Here is a 25,402-nt window from a genome sequence, read left to right as displayed (position 1 = left end):
GAGAAAAAAATTTAGGGGAAACCGCTGCGGATAGCCTAAGGCTGGCTGCAGCAGTTGTCGCCAGCCAGCCCTCTCCCCTTGCATGGCACCTGTAGGGGGCGCCCCACGCTCGCAGCGCCGTCCCTACGCGTTGTCCCCTCTTCTCTCTCTTCGGATATAGCGTATCACTGTTTGTTCCTATAGCAGTGAGTCCACAAGTAATTGTTAGTAGATAAAAAATTTGTAGTAAATAAAAAGTAGATATAAGAAATGTGGTTATAATAAGGTATATGGGAAACCGCTACGAGAGATGAAAATGTATGAGATGAAATGTTAATGATGTGACACAATAAAGTGATATAGAGAGGAAATTTAGAGAAAACCGCTGCGGATAGACTAAACACCCCTTATTATTAGCCACGCCAGCGAACGTGACGCGACTATGTTCATTTGTCACGCCATGTCAAGTGGTGTGTAGACAACCAATCTAAGATTTTATTCATGAACGTGTTATTATTAGAGTTTTATAATCTCCACGTCTCTGCCCGCTAGCTAGATAGCTAGATTTCTAGGTGTGTTTATTTTCCTCTAAATTATATAAGTTGGATTATAGTAAAAGGATAGAAGAGTAAAATATCAATTTAGGGTTATAAATAAACTGGAATAAGGTACTTAATACTAGCTTATTTGAGCTTATTTATTTTTCTAAAGTGATATTTTGTTCTCCTATCCTTTCACCATAATATGTAGCTTCTATAATTCATGAAAACATAGCCTCTCTCGCCTATAAAACGGGGGCCAATGGATGTCCATGAACGATGAATGGCAATTGAAAAGAAAAAAAAAAGTAATCAACAACATCTATCTCATCGCCGTCATGTCGCCTTGTGCCCATGCAGAGCAGCAAGAGCCTGACGCTCCGCCTCTCCACAACGACCACCATCGCCACCAAACTTACGTGGAGCTGTACCACCACGGCCTTCACCACGTGAAGTCGTCGGCGCTGCTGTGCGCGGTTGGACTAGGCATCCCCGGCGCCATCCACCGCCGCGGCGGCGCAGCAACGGTCTCCGACCTCGTCAGCGGCACGGGTGTCCACCCGGCCAAGCGCGCGCAGCTCCGTCGGCTCATGCGCATGCTTGCCTGCTTCGGCATCTTTGGTGCCGCCGGCGGCGACGAGGGTGAGAGCGAGACCGTCTACACGCTGACCCCCGTGTCCAGCGTCCTCGTCGGTGACAAGGACAAGGAGGCATCAGCGACCTCGTCAGCGTCCTCGCCTGACATGTCGGCACTGCTCCGGCTCCTGGCGCGCCCGAGCACGTCGGTCTCCACCTTCTTCGACATGGAGGAGTGGTTCAGAGACGGCGGGACCACGACGCTCTTCGAGACGGCACTCGGCGTGGCCTCATGGAGCTTGACGAAGAGCGACGCCGCGTACAACAGAGCCATGAACGAAGCCTGCGTCGCGGACACCAGCCTGTCCATGGACATCATGCTGAAAGATACCGGCGGCTGCTGCGGAGGAGGAGGCGCCAGCAGTGTCTTCGGCGGCGGCCGGCTCACCTCGCTGGTCGATGTTGGAGGGGGCCATGGCGCCGCCGCTATTGCCATCGCTAACGCCTTTCCGCACATCAAATGCACTGTGCTGGACCTCAAACAAGTGATCGACAAGGTGCCGCCAGCTGCGGCCACCGGTACTGATCGTATCATCAATAGCACGGCGGCGACGGCGGTGCAGTTCGTCGCCGGTGACATGTTTGAGTCTATTCCACCTGCAGACGCTGTTCTTTTGAGGGTAAGTACATATCCAAGCATGTATTATATATTCCTCATCATTATTACATTATTACATACACATTAGTAGCTAGAGAGTGACTGAATGAGTGACCAAGCTATATATATAATATATAAGCATGGAATTTAATTTTCAGCATGTTTTGGACTGCTGGGATGACGAACACTGTGTGAAGATACTGGGACAGTGCAAGCGAGCAATTCCCGGCAGAGAAGCTGGAGGCAAAGTGATCATTATAAACGTGGTGGTCGGCTATGGATCACCGGACAAGCTTGTGAAGGAGACGCAGGTGCTGTTTGATATGTACATGATGCGGTACGATGGGTCCGAGCGGGAGGAGCACGAATGGAGAGAAATATTTTCGAGAGCTGGGTTCAGTGACTACAAGATCACGCCCACGTTAGGTTTCCATTCTATCATCGAGGTTTTCCCATGATGAAGGTTGTCACCATGCATTATTCTATCGTTATATAAGGTTTTCCCATGCATGAAGACCATGCATGCATGTGTATTATTACAAACCAAAAAAAACCCCAAGTGGTTACTGTTGTTCTTCATATATATAAGCAACCAAGGCAAGTCTTTAGGGTGTGTTTGTGGTTGCGGGACAGCCAGGACAGAGACGTTCCTGACGTTCCCTCTCATCCTTCCATTTTGAGGGACAACGGGGAACAACACTGGGATAGTTCTGTTCTAACCTTTAACTCTAAACGAAACAACCTTATTTGATGGATCGTCTCATCCCGTCTCGTCCTGTCATTGCAACCAAACACATCCTTAATTTATTGTGTATGTACTTGTACCGCCAGAAATGATAAAACTGAAAACCCCTGAACTGAGAATCTCGGCCGTTGCTAATTGATTAGAGAAATGCAACATGCACATGCATAAAATAATTGCATACGGAGATAAATCAAGATGCTGCTGACAAGCAATAAGGAGGAGTCACACTGACGTCGTCTGGAATTTCCATCTCACCCCATATATATATTCCAATTTATTTGTTTGCTTAAGAAATGGCATATATAGACACCCCCATGCTGGTTCACTTGCCAGCCAGACCCATGCATAGATCGAGAAATGTCCAGCTAGGTAGAGCTTTGTCCCATCCCTGCTGCACATCGAACTTATCGTCTGGTGGGAGATGCATCCCAAATGTAGCTAGCTGGACGCTAAATACCACTTAATTAAAAAGACCTTTATATAGAGAACGTATCTTGTGCGCAAGGAGCGTTGGTGCTCCCATGAGCAAAATCAATCCAGACCACACCCTCCACATCCAACGGTGCTACATCAGGGGGTTTTGTAAAATGTTCTTTGCAACTCTGTACATTTTACAAAAATCCCCCTAACGCAGCACCATTGGATGTGAAAGGTGTGGTCTGGATTGATTTTGCTCATGGGAGCAGCAGGGCCTTGTGAGCATGGGAGCAGCAGGGACTTGTTTGTATAAAAACGTTTCATCAAATGTTCTTTGCTCATGGATTGATTTTGCTCATGGAAGCTGTTACTTGCTCTAAGGATATATGAATATGACAAGTAGCTTCTTAAGCCTCGCCGTCGCACCGAACAACGAGTCTCGCCCTCGCACGGTCACATCTGTCCACCTGCTCGCTTGTGCCTTGTGAAGCCACCGAACCTGTGTCTATCTGAGGTGGCGCTATTTGTAATCCTAGGTTATAGAATGTCAAACAGGCCACCCGACACGACACTGGCACTAGCATTATTAGGCATGATACTATTAGACACAACACTGTTAGATATTATTAGTAATTATGCTGGGGCCTGTCGATACTAGCGTCTAGACATGCATCGGCCCAAACACTAGTATCATCAAATGGTGTGGAAGAAAAATCAAAACAATGAAGTATTGGGCTTCAACCCAATTAATATAAGCGAAAGCTCAAATTTATACTGGTCAGTAATGATGTCATTTAAGCCCCATATATAGACCGTGGGCAGTCCATTTCAACATTTCCCAAAAAAAAATAAGAAAGAAAGAAATGCAGAGATCTATCAGGCTCTCTCTTTTGAATCTCGGAGCAAGGCCGTGGTCGACAAGCCTCTAGAAATCTTAGAGTCGCTGCTGGTGGTGGTGGTCGTCATCGTCGTCGCAGTCGTAGTCGTAAAGGAGCCACCACTGTAGCTTTCAACGGACAAAGCTCCATAGGCACGTCCACTGACGGCGAGGTCCGACGCCGTCTTGTACATCTGCGGCGGGAGCGGCGGGAGCCTGGCGTCTTCCGCCTGCAGGATGTGCATGGCCTGTGCGATGGACGGCCGCTCGCTCTGGTCAGGGTGGGCGCACCACAGCCCGACGACCAGCACCCTCTCCATACACTGGTCGTGGCGGAGCCCGTCGCCGGTCCTCAGCCGCTGGTCCGCCGCGTCGAGGATCGCGTTCCGGCCGTACAGGCCCCACACCCACTTGAGCAGAACGAAGGGCGGCTCGTCCTGCCGCAGGACCACCGGGGCCCGGCCGGAGACGACCTCGAGGAGGACGATGCCGAAGCTGTAGACGTCGGAGTGGGTGCTCGGGTGCCGCGTGTTGACGAACTCCGGGTCGATGTAGCCCGCGGTGCCCAGCACGGCGTTGGTGGTGTGCCACCGCCCGCCGTGGTCGCCGAGCCGGGCCAGGCCGAAGTCGCCGAGCTTGGCGCTGAGCGCGTCGTCCAGCATGATGTTGCTGGGCTTGATGTCGCCGTGCACCACGCGCTGCTCCCACTCCTGGTGGAGGTACCGCAGCGCGGAGCCCAGGCCGAGGATGATCCGGTACCTCTCCGGCCACGCCAAAAAGGGGCTCTCGCTGCCGCTGTCGCCGCTGCTGCTGTGGAGGTGCCGGTCCAGGCTGCCCTGGGCCACCAGCTCGTACACGAGCAGCAGGCCGTGGCGGCTGTCGCACCAGCCCAGGAGCTGCACCAGGTTGCGGTGCTTGAGGCGGCTGATGATCCGCACCTCCGCCTCGAACTCCTTCCTCCCCTGCGCCGACGACTCAGACGAGAACACCTTGATCGCCACCGGACGCGCTTCGCCGGCGACGACGAGGTTGCCCTTGTAGACGCTCCCGAAGCCCCCGCGGCCGAGCTTGCCGTCCTCGGCGAAGTAGTTGGTGGCGGCGGCCAGGTCGCGGTACGCGTACCGGCGGGGCCCGCTGGCAGCCACTCCCCTCTCGAGCTCCGCCCTGCTGCCGTCCTGGTCTCGGTGACCGTTGTCGTCGTCGTCGTCGTCGCTGGTTCCAATTCCTCCCGACGATCTTCTCCTTCTCCTGCGTTTCCACCAGACCAGCACGGCTGCCGCTGCACACGCCAAGAGAAGCGACAACAGAGGCACCAGCACGGCGACTACCAGTGTTCCTTCTGAAGATGTCTTCTTGGGCTGCTGGGTGCTGCTGCCAGGTGTCAGAGCACGCGGCGGCGGTGCCGGTGCCGGTGCTGGTGCTTCCTGCAGAGTGGACGTGAATGACCACGACAGCACCTGGTGCTGCTCGCCGCCTTTTCCAGTCGCGGCGGAGAAGCCAACCGCGACGCGCTCCGGCAGGTAGCTTTTGAGATCGACGGTCGCGTTGACGTTGTACGACGTGTCGTAGATGGTGAGCTGGACGGCCAGGAACCTGGTGACATTCTCGTACGACACGGTGGCCACCATCTCGTAGCCGGACGTGAGGTTCCTGGTGCTGCTGGTGTCCGTGGCCGCCGTGGAGTTGAGGGAGTTGACGTCGATGCCCACGTGGCTGCCGCTGATGTCGTCGTTGGCGTGGTTGAGGAAGGTGTCGAACTCGACGGCGACGACGGTGCCGTCGCCCGTGCCGTTGGTGAAGGCCGGCATGAGGCCAAGCATGCCGCCGCTGCTGTTGGTGGGGATGCTCGACCCGAAGTGGCCGAGGAAGAACGCCATGCCGTCGCCGGGGAACGTGCTCGGGTCCCGGCTGATGAGGAAGGAGAAGGTGGTGGTGAAGCTGGCCGTCTCGCCGGTGCGGGCGTCCCACAGCGGCACCGGGTGCATGTACGTGGCCCGGCCGAGGCTGTACGTGCTGCTCTGGTCACGCCGGTTCCTCGTCAGCTCGAGCGTGTCCGGGGTGATGTACGCGTCGCCGGTGCAGTTGACCAGCTGGGAGAGGCCGGGGCTCTGGGGCTTGGAGAAGCTGAGGTCGAAAGACAGCGAGCGTGCGCGAGGGACGTGGATGGACGGCAGCAGCAGCAGCAGCAGCGTACAGAGACAGTAGATGCCGCGCGAGACGGTGGTGAGGCCCGAGGGACGGCCGGCCGGCCGCCATCGTTGCAGCATTTGGTCTGCAGTCTGGAGGAAGGCGAAGGACACATAAAAATGTTTCCGAGTACATGTACATACAATACAAGGAAGCTGCTGTTCCACCCACCCACCTCCGGACGCTAGGCTGGCGTGTATGACCGTGACACGTTTGATCGAGCCATGCAGCGTGGACTTGGTCGTCGAGCGTCTTTTCTGTGCACAGCCTGCTGCCGCCCACTACGAGACAAGCGTGGAAATATATTAGTCAGTTTCGTTACAGCTAATAATCCAACATAATAGAGGTACGGTGAAAAGGCTTTTGGGAGCACGTACGTTACTCTCTGTGTTTTGCCCCTTGTCAGAATTCATTTTGATAACTTCTCGCAAGTCATCCTCACAGCGGACAGATGAAGAGTTTGAGGGTTTTGAAATAATATAGTTTTGAAATACTATATTTCACGATTGCATATGACATAAATATTATAGTTTTAATTTACCGTAGTAAAACCACGATATTACTTAAAACCGAGATGTGTTTAGTTCCATCAGAAAACTAAAGTATTTTTGCATAGAGAACAGAAAAAACTAGGGCCATGAGTGGAGTTTTCAAAACTCCAAAAATATCACGGTTATAGGTAAACCATGGTATTTAAAATTGTGTTTTACCTGTACCAACCAAACATCTTTTTGTTTCCAATACCACAATATCATCAAATACCATAATATTGCCTCAAAATTGCAAAAATACCAAGCTTCCAAATGTGTTAGGTCATATTTAGAAGCGTAGTAATTTTGGAGTTTTGAATCAATACTACCATATTTGATAATACTATGGTATTAGAAGTAGGGTTGTGCATTCGGTCTATTAGGGTAATTCAGTTCGGTCTATTCGGGTTTGTAAAATTTTGGGTTCTGAAAAATGAGAACCGAAATGTTCAAACTAGTATACCTGAACCCAAATAGAAACCGAACCCAAATAGACTCACAATTTCGGTTTGGTCTATTCAGTCCACTGAATATACCTGAATTGTAGACAAACTAGTATCTTTTGTTAAAATATATATAATGAATAATTAATTGAAAGCACTATTATTACAACAAGTGACTATAAAAATAGCATACAAAGATATATATACTATCGTTAAGATGATATCATTATTTCTAGCTAATAAGTTCATAAATCATATAATAATACCATCACATATTAAGAGCTTTTTATATTTCAGGTTATTCGGTCTATTCGGGTTTTAAAGGTTAGGAACCGAACCCAAACCCATACCCCGAAATATAGCACATATAGGAACCGAACCCGAACCCGAATACCTGAATAGACCGAGAATTCGGTCTATTCAGGTTCGGGTTCGGGGTTCGGTTTTAAAATGTCCACCCCCTAATTAGAAGCCAAAGGTGTTTGGTTGGTGGTCCATGCAAACCACAGTTTTAAATATCATGGTTTACCTAAAAATTATTAGGGCATGTTTGGAAGTGGAGTATTTTCTCTATTTTTGAATAATAGTGTAGTATTTGAGATACTATGGTATTTTTCCAATACAATTTTTGGTATACTCTTCAAAAACTCTGTTTTTAAAATTGTTGTTTTGGCTATGGTACAGTACTTTCGCAGTTTTGGAAACTTAGCTCCAGACCAAAATTTTCAATACCGTGGTAGAAAACTGCGGGTATGTTTTGGTATTTCAAAACTGTAGCTTTCAAATACTTTATTTCCAAACTGGCCCGATATTTTTGGAGTTTTGGAAAGTCCACTCAGAACCTCGGTTTTCATTTATTCTCTCCACTCATACTTTGATTTTCCATTGGAACCAAACAGATCTCGTGGTCTGTCTGATAATGAAGTTTTTGGATAATACGGTTTTACAATACTAAGGTTTACATTTATATATGACAAAAATAATACAGTTTTAAAACCACACTATAACCACGATTTTTAAAAATACCGGGGTCAGTTTGGCTACAAGGTATTGTCCTGCTGCACAGTAAAAAACAAGACAATAAACTATGGCGTAGGGGTGGACAAGAGCCGAGCATGATAGAAACGAAAGAAAACAGGTGTGCTTGGTGAAGTTTCCAAACTCTAAAAAAACACTCCCTCCATTTTTTTTATTTGCCATTTTTACTATTTAGCGTCAAATATTAAAAGTCGGAGGTAGTACTACAGTTTTAGGTAGACTATGGTATTTGAAAACCGTGTTTTCTCAGTAACAACTGATTGTGATATCTTGGTCCTAGTGAATTGTGTGATATCTTGGTTCAAGGCTTAATAGGATTGATAGAATACTCATACCAACGAGGTGCATCTTCTTTTTCGGAAGTCTGTCTTAAACTTGGTCCAGAGCAATCTTGGGATGGATGACCAACCGAAAAGTCTTCTCAGGTTCGTATGAGTGAGAACAAAGTGCGCACACAAGAATCATGTTGGTCTATGGGGATGGTCTATGATCATAGAGGGCTGTCGAGAGTAAGTACCGCCGGTTTGGGAGTGAACGTGATGTTACAAAGGGCATTAGAGCCGTCCCTCGTGGCTTCACGGGCGTGTGTGGGCTAGGGGGTCAGACATATGGCGCATGACACATGTGGGCCTGGAGTGGTTATATGACATGTCATATGACAACACTAGATATACATGAGTGGCCAAGAGGGGAAGGTTTCTAGCTTGGGACTGACCGACGAGGACGTCATTCTTCTAAGGGGGTGGATTATGATATCCTGGCCCTAATGGATTGTATGATATCCTAGTTCAAGGCTTAATAGGATTGATAGAATACCTATACAACAAGATGCATCTTTTTTTGGAAGCCGACATCGAAAGAACCTCCAGGTTAAGTGTGCTTGGACCAGAACAATCTTGGAAAGGGTGACCGATCGAGAAGTCTTCTTGGGTGCGCAAGAGGGAGGACAAGGTGCATATAGAAGACTCGTGTTGGCCTATGGGGATGATCTATAATCCTAGAGGGCTGCCAAGGGTAAGTATCGCCGGTCCAGGAGTGGACGAGATGTTACAAATGCTATCAGAGTGGCCCCTTGTGTTTTCATGGGCGTTTGTAGGCTAGGGGTCGGGCATACGGCACATGGCACATGTGGGTTTAAAGTGGTAGTATGGCATGTCATATGACGACACTAGACACATAGGCGTGGCCAAGAGGAGGGGGTTCCCGGCTTAGGGTTGATAGACGAGGACGTCGATCTTCTAAGTGGGTGAATTGTGATATCCTGACCCTAGTGGATTGGGTGATATCCTGGTCAAAGGCTTAATAGGATTGATAGAACATTTATACCAACAATGTGCATCTTATTTTTCGAAAACCTATCTCGAAAGTACCTAATGTCAAGCGTGTTTGACCCAAAGCAATATTGAGATGAGTGACCGACCGAAAAGTCTTCTTGGTTCTTGGGTGCGTATGATTGAGGACAAAATGCACACAGAAGACTCGTGTTGGTCTGCGGGCATGTTCTAGCGCACAAAAACGGTTTTTTTTTAAGTTTTTGGTTAGTGCGCTGACCAAGGTTAATCCCTTTTGATGAAATGAGGTTTTATTGTTTAGAAAGAAAGTTGGGTAAAACCGTTTCTTTTGGCCGTTGAAAAAGGTGAGATAAATGTAATCTTCTCAAGGGGGAAAGAAGATCCATCGTCCTTAATTGGGTGCGCCCTACGAACCGAGAGCATAGACGATCATCATGCAGTTTGACACGGCCGGCGCACACACATCATGAACTCGTGAGAAGAGGTATCCGGGGGAAAAAGTCTATATGTATATTTCCTCCGCGGACTAGGACCGAGTTTACTACGGATCAAGAACAATATACCATGCGAACAATCTTTGGACAGTTCCACACAAGCATGCATGGTCGGCGGCAGGGGCCGGAGCTACACAGCTTGCAATTGGTGTCAACTGACGATGGATTTTAAAAAATCCAGTGTAAAGTAATATTTAAACACTATTTATATTATTAATGATATCAATGTGAACCAATGTTGGTACCATTAGTCCAGTGACGGAACTAGGATTTTTATATAGGTAATGAAATGCATTTCTATATTGCAACATAGATCAACCGTTGCACTATAAAATTCTTCTCTTGACCAGCGTAAGTATATATTTATTATATAGAAATAAAGCGGCATTGTAAATATGGTTTTGCTAACAGTGCCGACCAGGTCAGATGACTGATTGATCACGCCCAGCCCACGCATCCTCGATCTACGTTTGCTAGATGATAGACTTGTCTTTGTTGATACCATCTTCTTCCGCAAATCTCTAGTTAGAGAGTATTTTTATTCATCATCAATCTGCAGCTTTCGGCTCGTTTCAAATGTTTGTTATATTGAAAGAAATGGGGGAAAGAGAGAACCACGAAATGGGCCGAAAAAAGAAATTTCAAATCCTCTTTCCGGTGGGCCAACGTGACAGCCGACAATATCCACATCACGCTTCGCGATTGCCTTCTCCATCTTTGCTCCCTGGGGCGGGTCGGGGCCCACCCGCCCGCCTCGGCTGCTCAGCTCTGCTCTGCTCTGCTCCTCGCCTCCCTTCCCTTCCCTTCGCCTCCCCCAGCCAGCCAGGAATCGCCACCGGCGGAAGCCAAGCATCGTCCCAGCACCGGATCGATTCCGCCCGCCCGCCCGCCCGTCCATGGATCCGGCGGCCGAGCCGGCGGCGTGGCCGCCGTGGACGTCGCTCCTGCTGCGGGCGCTGAGCCGGCGGCGGACCTGGGTGGCGCTCTTCCTCGCCGTCTACGCCGGGCTGCTCTCGTCCTCCTGGTCCCTGCTCGCCTCCGTCCGCGCCTGGTACTACTCCGCCTCCTCGGCGTCCGCGGCGCCCGCCTGGCCCGCCGCGCTCTACGCGTCCGTCATGTACGGCGCCGTGTTCGGCCTGCTCTCCATGGCCGCCGCGCTCGCCGTCGCCGCGCCCGCCATGCTCGTCACCTGGACCACCGTCCTCGTGCTGCTCGCCTTCGCGGGCCGCCCGCGCAGGTCGCTCGTCGCCGAGGGCCGCCGCGCCACCAGGGACATCGCGGGCCTCGCGCTCCGCGTACTCCTGCGCGAGGGCAACGCCGTCGCCGCGCTCTGCGCCGCCGCAAGCTTTGCCGCGCTCCTCCTCGGCCACCGCGATCACCAGTAGTAGCTCTAAGTCTGTTGCCGTCCTCTTCTTCTCGCGCTAGATCTGCTACAACCTTACTGGTGTAGTTGTAAATTATCACACCAAGTTGTTTCAGTTACTCCACAAATTGGACACTGATGGCATCTGTAATGAATGTAGCTTGTCACATCACGCTCAGGTTCAAAAGATTATTTGGATGAGAAAAATTGACCTCAAGGCTAACTAACCTTGCACAAAGCATCCATCTGTCACTGCTAGCACAACAAATAATTCGAGTAGGGATTTCTTTCAGATGACGTGATCTTCTGTTAGGGAGAAGGATATTGGCCGCTCTGGTGGAAGCCATCTCGACAAAATGGGCATGCATTTGTGGAGCTCCAGTTTGGATCCAGCTATTACTGATGAAATCGTAAGTGTTCTTTCTCTTGTTAATTCCCCTGAGAGGCCGGACTTTATGCTTTTAATTAGCACAACAAATATTCGACTCGACTAGCATATTCTTTGAAATGATGAGTTGCATCTTTATGAAATTCCTTTCTAGTTCTTAGCTAAGTGTGTGGATTATCTGTCATGCAACGTATTTATCCTAAAATTAAAGTGTGTTATTTAATTCGTATTGTTGTATCAGCTATCTGAATTGTCCCTCGAAATTGTGAAATGGCAGTTCCCTTATAGTTTGTCAGTCAATGTACCAGTTATGATGCATGCCCATTACTACTTTATTTAGCTTGGACACAAGATTAGGATTTAGGAGGACCAACACAATGATAATGGCGACCAATCTGAAGATTAACCAATACAATGACATAAACATTACTACTTATTCTCAATCTTTTTATGGGCCCAACTGTAAACAGAAAATGCTTGAGCTCCCCTTTGTCATGGGTGCCCTTATAAAACCCCTGGCAGAGAAATTGAATGAAGATTCTTCATGCGCTGATTTTCTGGGGAAAAGCATGTTGATTTGGCTTTATGCAGCAATCTCTTGTTTGTCATCCAGCCTCCAGCCTGAGGAAAGTACCAGTGCAAGGTAGGCTTCATTGTAATTATAGGTAGATAACTCCGGTATAATATTGGATTTACAATGTGTTTGGCAAATAGATTCCTTCGCAGTCATGTAATATGATCTATTAAATTTTCAGGTATTTAAGACTTGCTGCAAGTGGCACTGACCTGTTTCCCACTGAGCATAACTGGAAGAATTTAAATAGACGAGTGAGAGATCAGTGGATAGTGATGCACAAAGATCATTATTGTTTCCCATCGAACCAGCGATTGGGCCTGCAGCAACGGGACGAGAGCGGACATGAGCGAGTGGGCCGGCACCCGGCAGTTGGGCTTCAATTCAATGAGCCAGATAGTCGGGGGAGGTAGATGATAAAAATACGTGGAGAGAAATTTTACGATAAATACTTAATAAGGTTCTTAAACCATAAAAAAACATCTCTAACCTTCTAAAATATCCTAGAGCTACTCTGGATACTACGAATCGGAATAAGAAATTTAAATTTCTTAAATTATATCTCAATGGTTCCAAAAAATAAATCTAGTTGTTAGAAAGTTGGCAATATATAGAAAACCCTAAAACGTTGCAATCGATAGCTAAATAAGTTATAAAAAACTTTTCATGACAAAAATATGAGATGCAACTAGCAAGGACGCAACATATGTTGGTGTAGAAAGCATTCATTCTCTGCATTCGTGCTAGTTGTTTATTATATTTTGTTGTGCAAAATTTTAAATACATGTTTAGATGCCAATTAGAATATGTTTAGGATTTTTCTAATATTTTTCCTATTGTGCTAGAGCTAAACTCTAGAATCTCTTAGAGATATTTTCATGAGATGCAAATATTTTAGCTGGATTTTTCATACCTCAATCTTTCTCGAGTATTTTTTATCACAAATTTAGAAGATTAGGTTTCATTTTATATGGTTTAAAAACCATATAAAATATTTACCATATTTTAAAACTAAAAGGGGACAAAACATCCTTTAGAAACATTCCAAATCAATATAGAAATATATTTTGAACAACTTTGAGAGTTCAGATGGTAAGAGCATCTCTACTAGGGAGCTCTAAAATAAAGTCCTATAAATTAAATTAGGACCACATTTAAAGTGTTTTGAGCCTCAAAAAAACTTTACTCCAACAGGTATGCCTTAAATATGGCTATTTAGGAAATAAATCATGTTATTAGAAAATAAACAATTTAAGATTAAGAGGAAATGAGGATAAAGCTCTAGGTACTATATTTAAGATCCGAGAGGTCAAGCTGTTTGATGAATTTTATGAAATAGAACTGTTGGTGGGGGATGGTTTATGGCACTGAGCCCTATATTTCAAAATAGGACTATATTTATAGATTTTTCTTGAGATATTGAAAAGTGTCCAATTTTGAAGTTTAAGGAGAAAGTTAGATTACGACGATAGTATAATAAGCAGGTAGCCTAAAAGGTGTTGAGTGAGTCCTGCTTAGTCTAATAAGAGGGGTGTTTGATTTTTTTTGACGAAGGGGCAGAGCCCCCTATTTCATTAGGAAATAGGATAAGTGTTATTACATACCACAACGATGAGATACAACCCATCACCAAAAGGAGCTCCTAGTGGAACTAACCTCTACATTCTATCATACTAGATAAGCAAAGATCAGACTCTACTAGAATCAGTTCAAGTGAAACCATAGTTTTTAAGCCAAGCTTATATACAATGGTCACATGCCAAAAGCAGCAACACAGCTAAAACACACCAGATGTATCTAACCCACCAAAATAACATCCAAACACTTGAGTTGCAGTTAACAACCAACTAGCGCCAAAAGAAGTCTTCAACCAGCAATACGACGGTCCCTCGGACACCACCCAAAAGCCCTGCTCATCGTCTCACTTGCTATCCTTCTGATTAGCCGGCTTTCTTGGACCACCATCTTTTTTTTCTTCTCTCTTTAGCGAATAGCCCAAGAATCCAGCCAAAAGCAACAGAAAAATATTATGTTAGCAGGGTCAAGTAGAACCTTCTCACCAAAAAACCAATCATTTCTGGTTCTCCAAATAGCCCAAAACATGGCACCACAACCAAAAATCAATAAGTTTGAAATTCTGTCTTTAGATTTATTCATCCATCTGTCACAAATTTCACCAATGTTTTTTGGAATGGAATCCAGATTTAGGGCAATTTGGACCACTCTCCATACAAATCTGGCAATAGAACATTTAAAAAACAAATGTTCAATTAATTTCAGACCACCACAAAAACAGCACTCACTAGATCCCTTCCAATTTATTTTTTTTTCAAGTTATCTTTTGTAAGAATTTTATTTCTTATCACCAACCAAAAGAAGACTTTAATTTTCTGTGTAACTTAGATTTCCACAAAAATCTGTAGGGAACTTTCACTTGATCAATTGAATTTTCCTTATACAAAGAATTAACAGTGAAACCTTTGTTGCCTAAGAGGGGTGTTTGATTTCTATGGACTAATTTTTAATCCCTTTATTTTATTTCATTTTACTTTAAATTTGTAAATACAGAAACTAAAATAAAGTTTTAGTTAATGTATTTTTATTTTAGTTTTTATTTTAATTTCAGTATTTAATAATTTAGAGTCTAAAATAAAATAAAATAGAAGTTCTAAATATTAGTACTCCATAGTGCTGACCGTTTCCAGCAATGCTAGGCCCGGATGGCTAGGCCCAACCAAACACGACGGCCCACGGGTCCGAATTTTTTGCATTTTAACCCCTTTTTAGAAAAAAAATCACGTTTAGACCCTAAAAAATTTTAATAGCAATTTTGGACCCTTTGCTCGGCGCCATAGGCTATGACGCCGAGGTAACACAGCTCGGCGTCATAGCCTATGGCGGCGAGGTACGTGCTACGCTGGCACACCTGGATGCCGTGGCGCCGACGTGGCACCGAGCTCGGCGCCACAGATCTTGGCGCCGAGCTCGGTTGTGTTTTAATAGTTTTGTTGGAAAGCTGTAAGCACAAATCTTGCCTAGCCCAGTTGGTAGAGCATAAGGCTCTCCACCTTGTGGTCCTGGGTTCAAGTCTCATAGTTTGCATTTCAATTTTTTTTTGTCTTTATCATTGATTTGTTTTTTTGTTTATGTCGCTGATGTGTCTATACAAATTTATTTTTGGGTACCATGATCCTCGTTTTTTTTTGGGTAAATTAAAACACGAGCAGTATAAGCATGCCCAGTGCCGCACAACCACCGTATCTCCCTCACAGTCTCACTCCCTGACGCTCGTTGCCTGCCTTATCTATAAGCTCATCGCCGTCGAGGCAGTGCTCAGCCGCTCTCTTCTATTTCTACAAGTGGTCAGGTAGTATTATTAGGGGGTGTTTGGTTGCCCATGCTAAAGTTTAGCCCGGGTCACATCAAGCGTTTGACTTTCAAATAGGAGTATGAAATATAGACCCAACCAACTGGACTAGATTCGTCTCGTCTTTTAATCTTCGGCTGAGAAATTAGTTTTATAATCCGACTACATTTAATACCCGAAACGGAGGTTCAAACATTCGATGTGACAGTGGCTAAATTTTAGTTTGGGGTAACCAAACACCCCCTTAGTATGTTGCATGGCTAATGGCCGATGGCCTGCGAGTATGGTTGGCTCTATGGGCGTATGGGCATGGCTGAGCACTGCTTATATTGAGCACTCTCTTCTTCTAAAGGAAAATACTAGCCATGCTTGCTGCGAATCGAGAGGTTTAAGTGCCATGCTTATACTGCTCGCATTTTTATTTACCCAAAAAAACGAGAATCATGGTACCAAAAATAAATTTGTATGGACACATCAGCGACATAAACAAAAAAACAAATCAATGATAAAAACAAAAAAATATTGAAATGCAAACTATGGGGCTTGGACCCAGGACCACAAGGTGGAGAGCCTTGTGCTCTACCAACTGGGCTAGACAAGATTTGTGCTTATAACTTTCCAACAAAACTGTTAAAACATAACCGAGCTCGGCGCCAAGATCCACGTCGGTGCCATGGCGTCCAGATGTGCCAGCGTAGCACGTACCTCGGCGCCATAGCCTATGGCGCCGAGCAAAGGGTCCAAAATTGCTATTAAAATTTTTTAGGGTCTAAACGTGATTTTTTTTTCTAAAAAAGGGCTAAAATGTAAAAAATTCGGCCCACGGGTGCACCTGAGGCGGCGCACGTTGCCGACTCGGCTGTCTCGTCTTCCTTGTGCTTCGCGCACTCGCCGCGCCTGCGCCCTGCGGGCAGTCTCTTCTTGCCCTTTCTCCTGTGCGCAGCCGCGGCGGACCCAATCTCGCATTCTCGCGTTCCGAGATACTGTTGTTCTTTCAGGGAGATAGATAGATTCCTACTGCTCGCCATTGGGGTTGCCTTGGCCGCGTGCCGTCCGTCGCTTCGTCGAGCTGCGTGCGGGGCGCTCCTCGTCCTCCTCACGATGGGGGGCTGGAACCGGTCGCTGTACGTGACGGGCCACCGTGACCGCTCCGCCGGCGCTTCGCGTACTCCTCTGCCTCCGCCTTCGCCTGATTACGGTACGGACGGATTCATCTCTCTTTCTCTTTGAACCCGAACCCGATGTTCCGATTTGGGTGCTATAGTCCGTGGTCTCTTAGGTTGCGATCGGATTAAAACTCGTGCGATGTCTATGTCTAGATCTACTCCTTGGTTCTCTGTTGGTCAGATGATTTGGACACTGATGGAAGCTTAGAATCAGAGTTATTATCTGTTCCTGTAGGCTTCCTTTCTAATGTGTACGGACTGTTCTTTGCACTGCGCAATGAAATGTCAGAATTGGGAGCTGAAAAATGCTATATTTGCGTGACTATCACATCTCTTGGATTGGAGGTAGGCATTCCTTTTTTAGGAATATAGGATTATAGGAATAGGAATTGGGAGGGCAGGAGCACTGCAATTGCAAGATAGCAGTGTTGTACAGCCGGGGGTTCAAATAATCCGTTCCAGCCACAGTCCTGTCTGCACAGTGCATACAGTATTTTGAAGATGCGTGGCAACACTAGTCTCTGCTGTTATATACCGCCGCCGACTTCAAAAATACTGAATGCCCGTCACGCTTCGTGGATTCAACGGTCATGACCTTCTGAATGCCTTACGCGCCATCTTTGATTTGTCTGCTTTGTCCTTTTGGGCACTTTGTCGTAACGCCTAGTATCAGTAACCGATGTCTGTTGGAATATCGGGTACTACGACTTCCGATGGGATTACTTGCTACTATCGGTCCTTCCACACATGGTGTCTGCATTTATTTTCTCAACCCTCAAGCAATCTGAGCTCAAAGTTTTCTGAACTCCTGGAAGACACATGCTCACTTTCTTCTTGCTAATGATATCATTAAATACATGGCACGATGAGTCCAGTTGTGTAGGAGGTACAGACTTGCCTTTAGAAACAATGCTGGCACTTTAGGATCAAACTCTTTTATCAAGAATTATGAATGCTCCCTTTGTTTAGCATGCAGCATGCTACATGAATACCTGTCTAATATTCCCTGCACACCCTTGATCTTCATTCATATGGATGAAGAGGAAATTGAAGACCATCCGTACAGTTAATGGGTTCATATCCTATCTTGAGTGTTGTATGAGGTCATATCATCGCGAACTTGGCTAATGAAATAAACATCTTACAGCTAATAGGCTCAGAAGCTAGTAATCCTAGAATTGGGTTATATGTATAAGGTACGTTTTAGCCTTAAGGGATATGGTTTTGGTTTTAAGGTTAGTTTCGTTATCATTCTTGATAACCACAGGATTCATAGGAGCTACTGTACTTTGGATTATGATAAAATATAAGGAAAAAGATTGACCGCAGATAATGTAGTATTATAACAAACACGGGAGCTACTCTGGTAGCATATCTGTCTAGAAGGTACCTTGAATGACGACACGATATCTTCTAAATTTATCTTTTGTTTTGGATGGATTAAAATGTTCTCCGAGGCCATAAACATGGAGGATTGAACAAGCTTTATCTCTGGCGTACTGAGCTTCTATGCGGTTAATGAACTGATTTGAAATTTTTCATTAAAAATCGGCATTCTCGCTACCAGTTTACTGAACTAATTAAAAAATTTCAAGCTGGTATCTCCCAAATTTGCACAGTGGAGTATTGATCAATCTAGCAATACGACAATTCTATTTATGTTTTCTTTTTCCTCCAGTCTGCAATAATTTCCGTGTTACATGCCGCTACCATGGATTCTTATACTCATTTTTTCATATGCGCAGGAGACAAGCACCAGCAAGTCCCATTATGGGAGAGGGAATTCTGCCGCCACGTTGGCGACATCACTTGGGAGCAGTTCTGTGAAAACAAGCAGTATGTTGGACAATTCCATAAACTCGAGCCTTGGGATGATTCAGCGGCATTTGATTGTTTCCAGAACGCAAAGGCAAGGTTCTGGGCGAGCTACCATGGCCAGCCTTCTGACATTCCTTTGCTGGACGACCCGGATCTGTACATCGACAAGGTCGACCACCAATGCGAAGTCGACCCGGAGTTGGTAGCTGATCTGGATAGCGTAGGGCTACCGTTCGAGTCGGATGATAATCCTGCCTCAGCCAAAGGGTGGACCAATGCTGGGGCCGACAACAAGTGCACCCAGAACGGGTCTGGAAACTGGGACGCCTTCGTAGAAAAGCCAGCTGAAGTCAGTAAGTGGGACTCCGAGGCCAATCTCGCATCCAACACGACTTGGGGCGGCCAGGCCAATGTAGCAACACCTGAGGCGGTTTGGAGAGGCCAATCTTTCAGTAAATGGGGCAATGATAGCAACACCAGCCGGGGTGTTCCTCTGGAGAAGCCAAGCTGGCGTGGCTGTAACAAGAACCGCTACACACCCAACAGCTGGAGCAGCAACTTTCATAGCAGACCATCCGACAATAGGTACCAGCAGCTGGAGGATCCGAGCTACACTTCTGGGACTGGAAGGAAATGGAACGGCGGCGACGGTGGCGGGTACGTCAAGCAGAGGAGCTTTAAGCACAGGAACCAGGACCAGGGGCAGCACCAGCAGCCGAGGAGTGGCAGCTGGCAGCAGGACCAAAGAGGAAGGAGCAGGCAGTGGCGTCCGGTGCACAGCAGGGCTCCCTAAAATGGTCCGGCGTCTTGATCTCGTGGCGAGAATCGCAGGTGTCTTCTCTTGTGCAGTCAGTTTTCAGCTGCTGCTGGCAAAGTGGTGCCTGTAAATAGATGTTTTTTTTTTGTTTGAGTTGTATGCTGCAGCTGCTCCTTCGCAGCTGCGTCCTTACTTTGCTTATGGTGCAATGTTAATATGTTATAATGTTAGTTAATATGGGGAGCATCACAGTTTTTGGTTCTTCTCTCTCTCAACCTAATGTTTCGATTGGAGTGGTGTCAATCCGTAGTCTGTTGGGTTGCGATCGGATTTCAACTTACTCGATGTCTAGATCTAGTCCTTGTTCTTTGTGTATCAGATGATTTGGTACTGATTCAAGCATACGATTAGAGTTAGTAATGTTAGTTAAATGAATGACACAATGATTCCTCTTGTGTAGGAGGCAGATACTTACATCTAGAACCAATGTTGCCATTTTTTTTTATCAAACTCTTGTGTCAAGAATTATGTATGTTTTCCCATATTTAGCACGTACGTGTATAACTATCTGATGTTTCGTGCTTGCCTTTGATCCTCATTGATATGAATGAAGAGTAAATGGGAGATGATTCATACAGTTGACAAGTTTATATCCTAATCTGGAGTGTTGTAAGAGGGCATAACACCTTGTAGCTATAGGAAGATGGAGAGGCGTCCTGTGCAGCACTACATACAGGGCTCCCAAGGATGATCCTGCCGCCTGATCTTTCGCCAGGCGAGATCACAGGTGGTTTCTGCAGCCAGTGTTGGGCTGGGCTGCTGCTGGGCACGAGTGGTGCCTGCGAGTACAATACAATGTTTTGTTTGTTCAAGCTGTACTGCCGTCGCTGTAGCTGTGGCCTCTGTTTACTTCTGTTGTACTAATGATGTTATTATAAATGTTAATGTTAAAATGGGAGCATGACAGTTTGGTGCAAAGATGATATACCTTTTCCGGAGCTTGTGATTTATATGCATATATTACATACCTCTTCTCATCTTTTCAGCGTAGACCTAGCGGCAGTGGCGGAGCTACATAGGGACCATTGGGTTCAGTTGACACCAATGATTTTTATCAAACCAAGGATTAATGTATATAGTTTATTGCTTGAACCCAATAAAAATTTAGTCCCGAACCCATTAACTGACTTGTGGTCAGTCCTGTTCGTGCAACATGGCTGGCTGCAAAGGATAGACCACCACCATTTAGTTTGGTGTGGTATAGTCATTATGATTTATAGTTATACATATATTCCTAAGTGAACCCATTGGCAAAATTTTCTAGCTCCGCCTCTGCCTAGCGGTGTATCACTGGAGACCACACCGAATGGAAAATATGTCATGTGCAGTTTTTGATATACATCGACGTGTCATATGCGCACTGATTATGGTGTACCGAACAGGGCACCCAGAGCTTGTAGTTCAGTTTTTAATTTTGTCTGAGTATTCGCTTGACATGCATGTCACTGGCGAGTACTCACAGAGCTTGTTTATTATGTCGTTTTGAGTTATACTCCCCCGTTTCGTTTTAGTTGTCGCTGTATAGTGCAAAATTGAACTATCCAGCGACAACTAAAAAGAAACTGAGGGAGTACTATATAGATGTGTCTAGTAGTGTAGCATGCATCGGTGTGTGGCACCTGATATGAGGCACGATAACTATTATTTAGAAACTGTCAGTAGGAGAGGAACCGACGTGTTCGGTGAAATGAAAAGGTTGGTACCGGACACGTCTAGTGCCCTCGAAAATCCTGAGTGGAGTTGTAACAAAATAGTTTGTACTTTTCAATAGCTGAAGCAATCTATTGAGAGAAAAGAAGACCATTTGTATAGTTAGGAGATTAGAGAAGTGATAATTTTACGTTAGCAACCTTTGAGAGAAACTTGTGTACATCCACCATTCACATTAGGCTTTTTATGGCTAAGTGATATATAGTCTTTTTTTTTGCTACTCTTGGTGATCGGCAACACCTAAATGACTCGGTGCTGATCGAGAGTGCATTGATCACTTAGAGAGTTTATAGGTGGCCTAACTCAAGATTTGTATACGGTTGTTAGCAATTTACTGGGTCAAAGTAGCGAAGAACCAACTCGTAGAGAGCATTTAGTCTTTGTGCGGACTGAGGAGAGCTACTTGTGTGGGTGCTTCAACAAGAACTCATGAAGAATGTCGACTTTTCAATACGTCGGCAAAAACTCGAGAAATTACTAAACTCTTGCTTTACTTTTTGTTATTATATTTGAGAAGTTTACTTTAAGTGACTGTTTCTAATTTTATTGTGATACTATAGGGTTGGTTATAGTGTGCAAAACTCTTGTAAACACGTCTGATACTCAGGATGAAGTTATTCTTGTTATTAGGTTTTAATTGTTGAGAAAAGAAACTTGAAATAAGCCTAATTTAATGTCTCCCCAATAAAACTTGTGAATGCGCTCAATTGCATCTTGACCCATAAATTAAAACGCTCTAGTTATACTTTTGTCCTTTTCCTTTATACCTCTCTGTTTCAATTTATAATTTATTCAACATTTTTACCTAAAGTTTGATGGACTCGTTTTATTTTAGGTTCAGGGGCAGGCCAGCAGCTTCACTTGAATTTCAGGTCCGTCCAACACTGCAAGGCTGCACCTGCACCGGGCCCTGGTGCTTGTATACTGTGCACGAGTCTAAAGCAAGGAGACATGAGGCCAAGAAGCAGCCTTTTTTTTTTCCTTTTCTTGTCCACCGACTTCTCATGAACTTTCCGGACTCAACTAAAGTGACGTCGTCCATGTGTTGGCGATCAGCAAACCAATTGCACACTGCAAGCAATAGTCAGATGAATTCAAAGGGAGCAAACATGGCATGAGACAGACGATCGTCGTCGAGTGATATATATGCCGATGATGTACATACATACTACATGCGATGCGATGCGATCTCAGCTAGTATTATTTGGCTACGCCGCCGGCCTCCAGGCGGAGACGGAGTAGAGCGGCTTGCGGTGCCAGCAGAAGAAGAAGGCCTTCCCGCTGGCGTCGTGCGCCACCTGGTACGCGGAGTCGTCCCCGCCGCCGCCCCACCCGCAGCTCTGCAGCAGCTTCCGCGCCTCCATCATGCCGTCGTAGCTAAGCCCGACGCGCTCCATCCCGGCGGCCTCCATCCGGCGCGCCCACCGCGCCAGCCGCTCGTGCCGCTCCTTGCGCTCCGCGCCCTCCCGCGCCACCACGCCGCGGATCTCCTCCCCGAGCACCAGCCGCTCGGCGCGCGCCCGCTCCCCCGCGCACCGGTGCGCCTGCGCCGCCGACGCGCGCTCCAGGCAGTCGAACAGCGACGCGTAGTAGTTGAGCGCCTCCTCGAACCGCTCCATGAACGTGGGCGCGTTGTGGTTCGCCTCCGGCTCCGCCACCACCATGATCTTGGGCGACAGCGCCCGCACCGCGCGCAGGAAGCTCCCCAGCTTCGGCGCCTTTTCCCTCTGCTGCTGCTGCCCAGGCACCGGCGACGACTGCGGCGAGATAGAGAGCACCGGCGAGTAGTCCGGGCTCAGCTGCAGCCGCGTGTTGAGCTCCCGCTCCAGCAGCTCGCCGAAGCTGCTGGGGCTGGAGCGCGCGATGATCTGCACCGGGGTGAGGCAGCTGCTGCCCGGGACGTGCACGTGCCTGCTGCTCCTGCCGCCGCCGGCGTCGTCGGCCGCCAGGAGGCGGTGCAGCTGCCCCACCACGCTGACGGCCAGCGCCTCGCCGGAGCGCACGCGGAGGAGGTGCCGCAGCGCGTCCGCGTCCAGGTCCTCCAGCCTGGCCTCCACGGCGCTGAACTGGAACGGGATGTCGAACGCCTCGGCCTCCCTGGCGAGCACGCAGGCCATGCTGGCCAGGAACTCCTTGGCGTCGTGCACGGCCGTGACGCGGAGGTGCGGGGGCCCCCCGCGGCGGCTGCGGAAGGCGTGGAACAGCGCGATCCACTGCACCGGGTTGGCGGCGGGGCCGGAGAGGTCGACGACGTGCACGAACCTCTCCCCCTCCATGGCCTCCAGGACGGCGTGGTTGGTGGTGAGGTAGGCCAGCTTCATGAAGGGCAGCACGTCGAAGAGGTGGCGCCGCGCGGCGGGCACCAGGTGCGCCTCCGCGGGGCTGCCCGGCCCCGTGGGCAGCAGCGCCCGCGACAGGCCTGGCACCAGGTTGAGCAGCTTCCGCGCCAGCGCGTCGGCGAAGACGGCGGCGAGGCGCTGCAGCGTGTGCGGCGCGTCCAGCGACGCCAGCTGCGTGATCTGCTCAAGGTAGAAGTTGGCGCGGTCGAAGGCGCCCGCCGCCACCTCCGCCGCGCACTGGTACAGCAGGCTGATGAGGCGCAGGCCCTGCTGGTCGTGGCTCAGCTCCTGCACCCACGACGACCCGTGCGGGTGCGGCGACGGCGTGCACAGCGACGACGCCGGAGACGACGTGGCCGACGACAGCGTGTCCTCCTGGAACATGTCCATGTCGGTTGCTTCGGACGGGCGGGGGCTTGTGGTCAATTAATGGACCGTCGCTGCTGCTGCGCTGGATATGAAGGCACCGCACGCCATTGCTGGGCTTGGACACTGGACCTTGGCGTGGCGACAAACGTGTTGGCAAGCCTGCAGGGGTCTCGAGTTCATACGTTCCGAGGTGGGTGACCTTGTCATGGAGCGCAGAAGCGACGAGGCAGGAGTGGACGCATGTGCGGCAAGGGCTAAGCCGATGTCGTCTGCATCTCGGTGGAATCACTAGGCAGCCCGGGAGATATTCGCTTGGAACTTATCTGCAGCGTTTTGGATCAGACAATTTTGCGATCAATTCAATCCCAGGCATGGCTCCAAAATCTGCATTCATGTTAATTTCGTCAGAGGACAAGAAGCAAACACTTGAGCCTTGTCAGCTTTACCACAGCAAAAACAAATGCTTGGTGATTGCAAGGTGGCCGCTTCTTGGAGAAGTCGTTCAGATTTGACGCGCATGCTTGTTTAATACTCCCTCCGTTTCTTTTTATTTGTCGTTGGATAGTGTAATTTTGTACTATCCAGCGACAAATAAAAAGAAACGGAGGGAGTAATAATAACTTGTTCTTGTTTGCAAGGAGAACATGTCCACCTAGGACTAGGAACGACGTGCGTCACAATTTCAGATCTCTTCTGCAGATCCATATGCATGGATATCCAAATCCAAATGAAGAACACAACAGAAGCACGGCAAAAAAAGGCAGCAACACCATCTTACACCAAATAGGAGAAATTCCAATGATACCTAATTCGCATGGCTTTTCAAGATGTTAAAGCTAGGTAGGAACTAAACTGATGGAGAGCAACCCAAAATTGATTTTTTTAAGAAAAGGCGGCAAGAGAATTGCCACAATTCATTTAAAGAAAGAGATCTTTTTTGAAAGGGAAAGGCAAACCAATATATTAGAAGGGAGAAAAAAAACATTACAAACTGGTACAAATCCATACAACTTAACGATCCTGCACTAGGCGGAACACTGACACTGAAACAAAGACCCGACCCCCTTGACCAGAACTGCTTAGTAAACAGACATCAAGAAAGAGGGTTAGGGCAACTAGCCGCTACAGACAAGCTAAACCTCTACCAACGAGCTCTTTCACCACCTACGCAACTTGCTCTGTCGTTCTCTGTTGTCTCTTGAAGATTCTGTTGTTTCTTTCCAACCTCCATCAGAAATAAATTAGTAAGTCATCGAAACTTTTGCTTAATTGCTTGCTACAGAGCATTCTCAGTCTATGCCACCAAGTGTACAGGTTCCCTTCTTTGGAGTACCGTCTAGGAACCGCAGATCGACCTAAGACAAGATCATGCTTCACACTTCCTTGAAGAAGGGACAATCCTTACATAGGTGCGCCGCTGTCTCAGCAGACAAATTACAAACCACCACGAAGCTAATGGGAGAACAGACACAACAAAACTGAAAAGAAGAAACAGAAGAAAACACACAGCATCCTTAAGAATGCAACAACAAACCATCCACTAAGAAAAACTAGCGCAACAACAACCTGATTCTTTCCAGATAGCAATTTAAAACTGATGCGTGTTATGAATTAAGTAACTCAGATACAGCGCCAGATCATAGTGCTGCAACTTGGGCCGGGCCGTGCCGGCCCGGCACAAGCCCGCCGTGCTTCGGGCCTCAATTAGTCGGGCCT

The 25,402-nt window shown here is 47.4% G+C and overlaps 6 protein-coding genes across 6 annotated transcripts; 4 read left to right on the top strand and 2 right to left on the bottom strand.

The window, feature by feature from the left end:
- The first annotated feature begins 798 nt into the window (after positions 1-798).
- Positions 799-2,360, top strand: LOC103640659 (acetylserotonin O-methyltransferase 3). The gene is made up of 2 exons (XM_008664142.3): positions 799-1,774; positions 1,911-2,360. The coding sequence occupies exons 1-2, from the start codon at positions 857-859 to the stop codon at positions 2,208-2,210; spliced, it is 1,218 nt and encodes a 405-aa protein (XP_008662364.2). The 5' UTR covers positions 799-856; the 3' UTR covers positions 2,211-2,360.
- Positions 2,361-3,685: 1,325 nt separating this feature from the next.
- Positions 3,686-6,185, bottom strand: LOC100191493 (putative lectin-domain receptor-like protein kinase family protein). The gene is made up of 2 exons (NM_001136925.1): positions 6,154-6,185; positions 3,686-6,070 (listed from the first exon to the last, which is right to left on the bottom strand). Exon 2 carries the CDS (start codon positions 6,056-6,058, stop codon positions 3,791-3,793), a length of 2,268 nt encoding a protein of 755 aa, NP_001130397.1. The 5' UTR covers positions 6,059-6,070; positions 6,154-6,185; the 3' UTR covers positions 3,686-3,790.
- Positions 6,186-10,447: 4,262 nt separating this feature from the next.
- On the top strand, positions 10,448-11,340 carry LOC100274766 (uncharacterized). The gene has a single exon (NM_001149054.2). It carries the CDS (start codon positions 10,672-10,674, stop codon positions 11,158-11,160), a length of 489 nt encoding a protein of 162 aa, NP_001142526.1. The 5' UTR covers positions 10,448-10,671; the 3' UTR covers positions 11,161-11,340.
- Positions 11,341-11,431: 91 nt separating this feature from the next.
- LOC103640658 (uncharacterized) lies at positions 11,432-12,941 on the top strand. The gene is made up of 3 exons (XM_008664141.4): positions 11,432-11,548; positions 11,997-12,169; positions 12,282-12,941. Exons 1-3 carry the CDS (start codon positions 11,495-11,497, stop codon positions 12,511-12,513), a joined length of 459 nt encoding a protein of 152 aa, XP_008662363.1. The 5' UTR covers positions 11,432-11,494; the 3' UTR covers positions 12,514-12,941.
- Positions 12,942-16,387: 3,446 nt separating this feature from the next.
- Positions 16,388-19,441, top strand: LOC100193422 (uncharacterized). The gene is made up of 2 exons (NM_001138544.1): positions 16,388-16,665; positions 18,379-19,441. The coding sequence occupies exons 1-2, from the start codon at positions 16,569-16,571 to the stop codon at positions 19,242-19,244; spliced, it is 963 nt and encodes a 320-aa protein (NP_001132016.1). The 5' UTR covers positions 16,388-16,568; the 3' UTR covers positions 19,245-19,441.
- A 2,647-nt stretch (positions 19,442-22,088) lies between these two features.
- LOC107228384 (Scarecrow-like protein 3) lies at positions 22,089-24,047 on the bottom strand. The gene has a single exon (NM_001320427.1). The coding sequence runs from the start codon at positions 23,705-23,707 to the stop codon at positions 22,187-22,189; it is 1,521 nt and encodes a 506-aa protein (NP_001307356.1). The 5' UTR covers positions 23,708-24,047; the 3' UTR covers positions 22,089-22,186.
- Between the last annotated feature and the right edge of the window lie 1,355 nt (positions 24,048-25,402).

This window comes from Zea mays, chromosome 10 (assembly GCF_902167145.1).
Source record: "Zea mays cultivar B73 chromosome 10, Zm-B73-REFERENCE-NAM-5.0, whole genome shotgun sequence".
In the NCBI taxonomy this organism is placed as follows: domain Eukaryota; kingdom Viridiplantae; phylum Streptophyta; class Magnoliopsida; order Poales; family Poaceae; genus Zea; species Zea mays.
This window is presented reverse-complemented; position numbering and strand designations above follow the sequence as displayed.

Excerpts from the sequence above, each read along its gene's own strand:
- LOC103640659 (XM_008664142.3), top strand. The coding sequence starts at position 857 with ATGTCGCCTTGTGCCCATGCAGAGCAGCAAGAGCCTGACGCTCCGCCT. Across the intron at positions 1,775-1,910 it reads CAGACGCTGTTCTTTTGAGG|CATGTTTTGGACTGCTGGGA; the intron begins GTAAGTACATAT and ends TTTAATTTTCAG.
- LOC100191493 (NM_001136925.1), bottom strand. The coding sequence starts at position 6,058 with ATGCTGCAACGATGGCGGCCGGCCGGCCGTCCCTCGGGCCTCACCACC.
- LOC100274766 (NM_001149054.2), top strand. The coding sequence starts at position 10,672 with ATGGATCCGGCGGCCGAGCCGGCGGCGTGGCCGCCGTGGACGTCGCTC.
- LOC103640658 (XM_008664141.4), top strand. The coding sequence starts at position 11,495 with ATGGGCATGCATTTGTGGAGCTCCAGTTTGGATCCAGCTATTACTGAT. Across the intron at positions 11,549-11,996 it reads CAGCTATTACTGATGAAATC|AAAATGCTTGAGCTCCCCTT; the intron begins GTAAGTGTTCTT and ends AACTGTAAACAG. Across the intron at positions 12,170-12,281 it reads GAGGAAAGTACCAGTGCAAG|GTATTTAAGACTTGCTGCAA; the intron begins GTAGGCTTCATT and ends TTAAATTTTCAG.
- LOC100193422 (NM_001138544.1), top strand. The coding sequence starts at position 16,569 with ATGGGGGGCTGGAACCGGTCGCTGTACGTGACGGGCCACCGTGACCGC. Across the intron at positions 16,666-18,378 it reads TCCGCCTTCGCCTGATTACG|GAGACAAGCACCAGCAAGTC; the intron begins GTACGGACGGAT and ends TCATATGCGCAG.
- LOC107228384 (NM_001320427.1), bottom strand. The coding sequence starts at position 23,707 with ATGGACATGTTCCAGGAGGACACGCTGTCGTCGGCCACGTCGTCTCCG.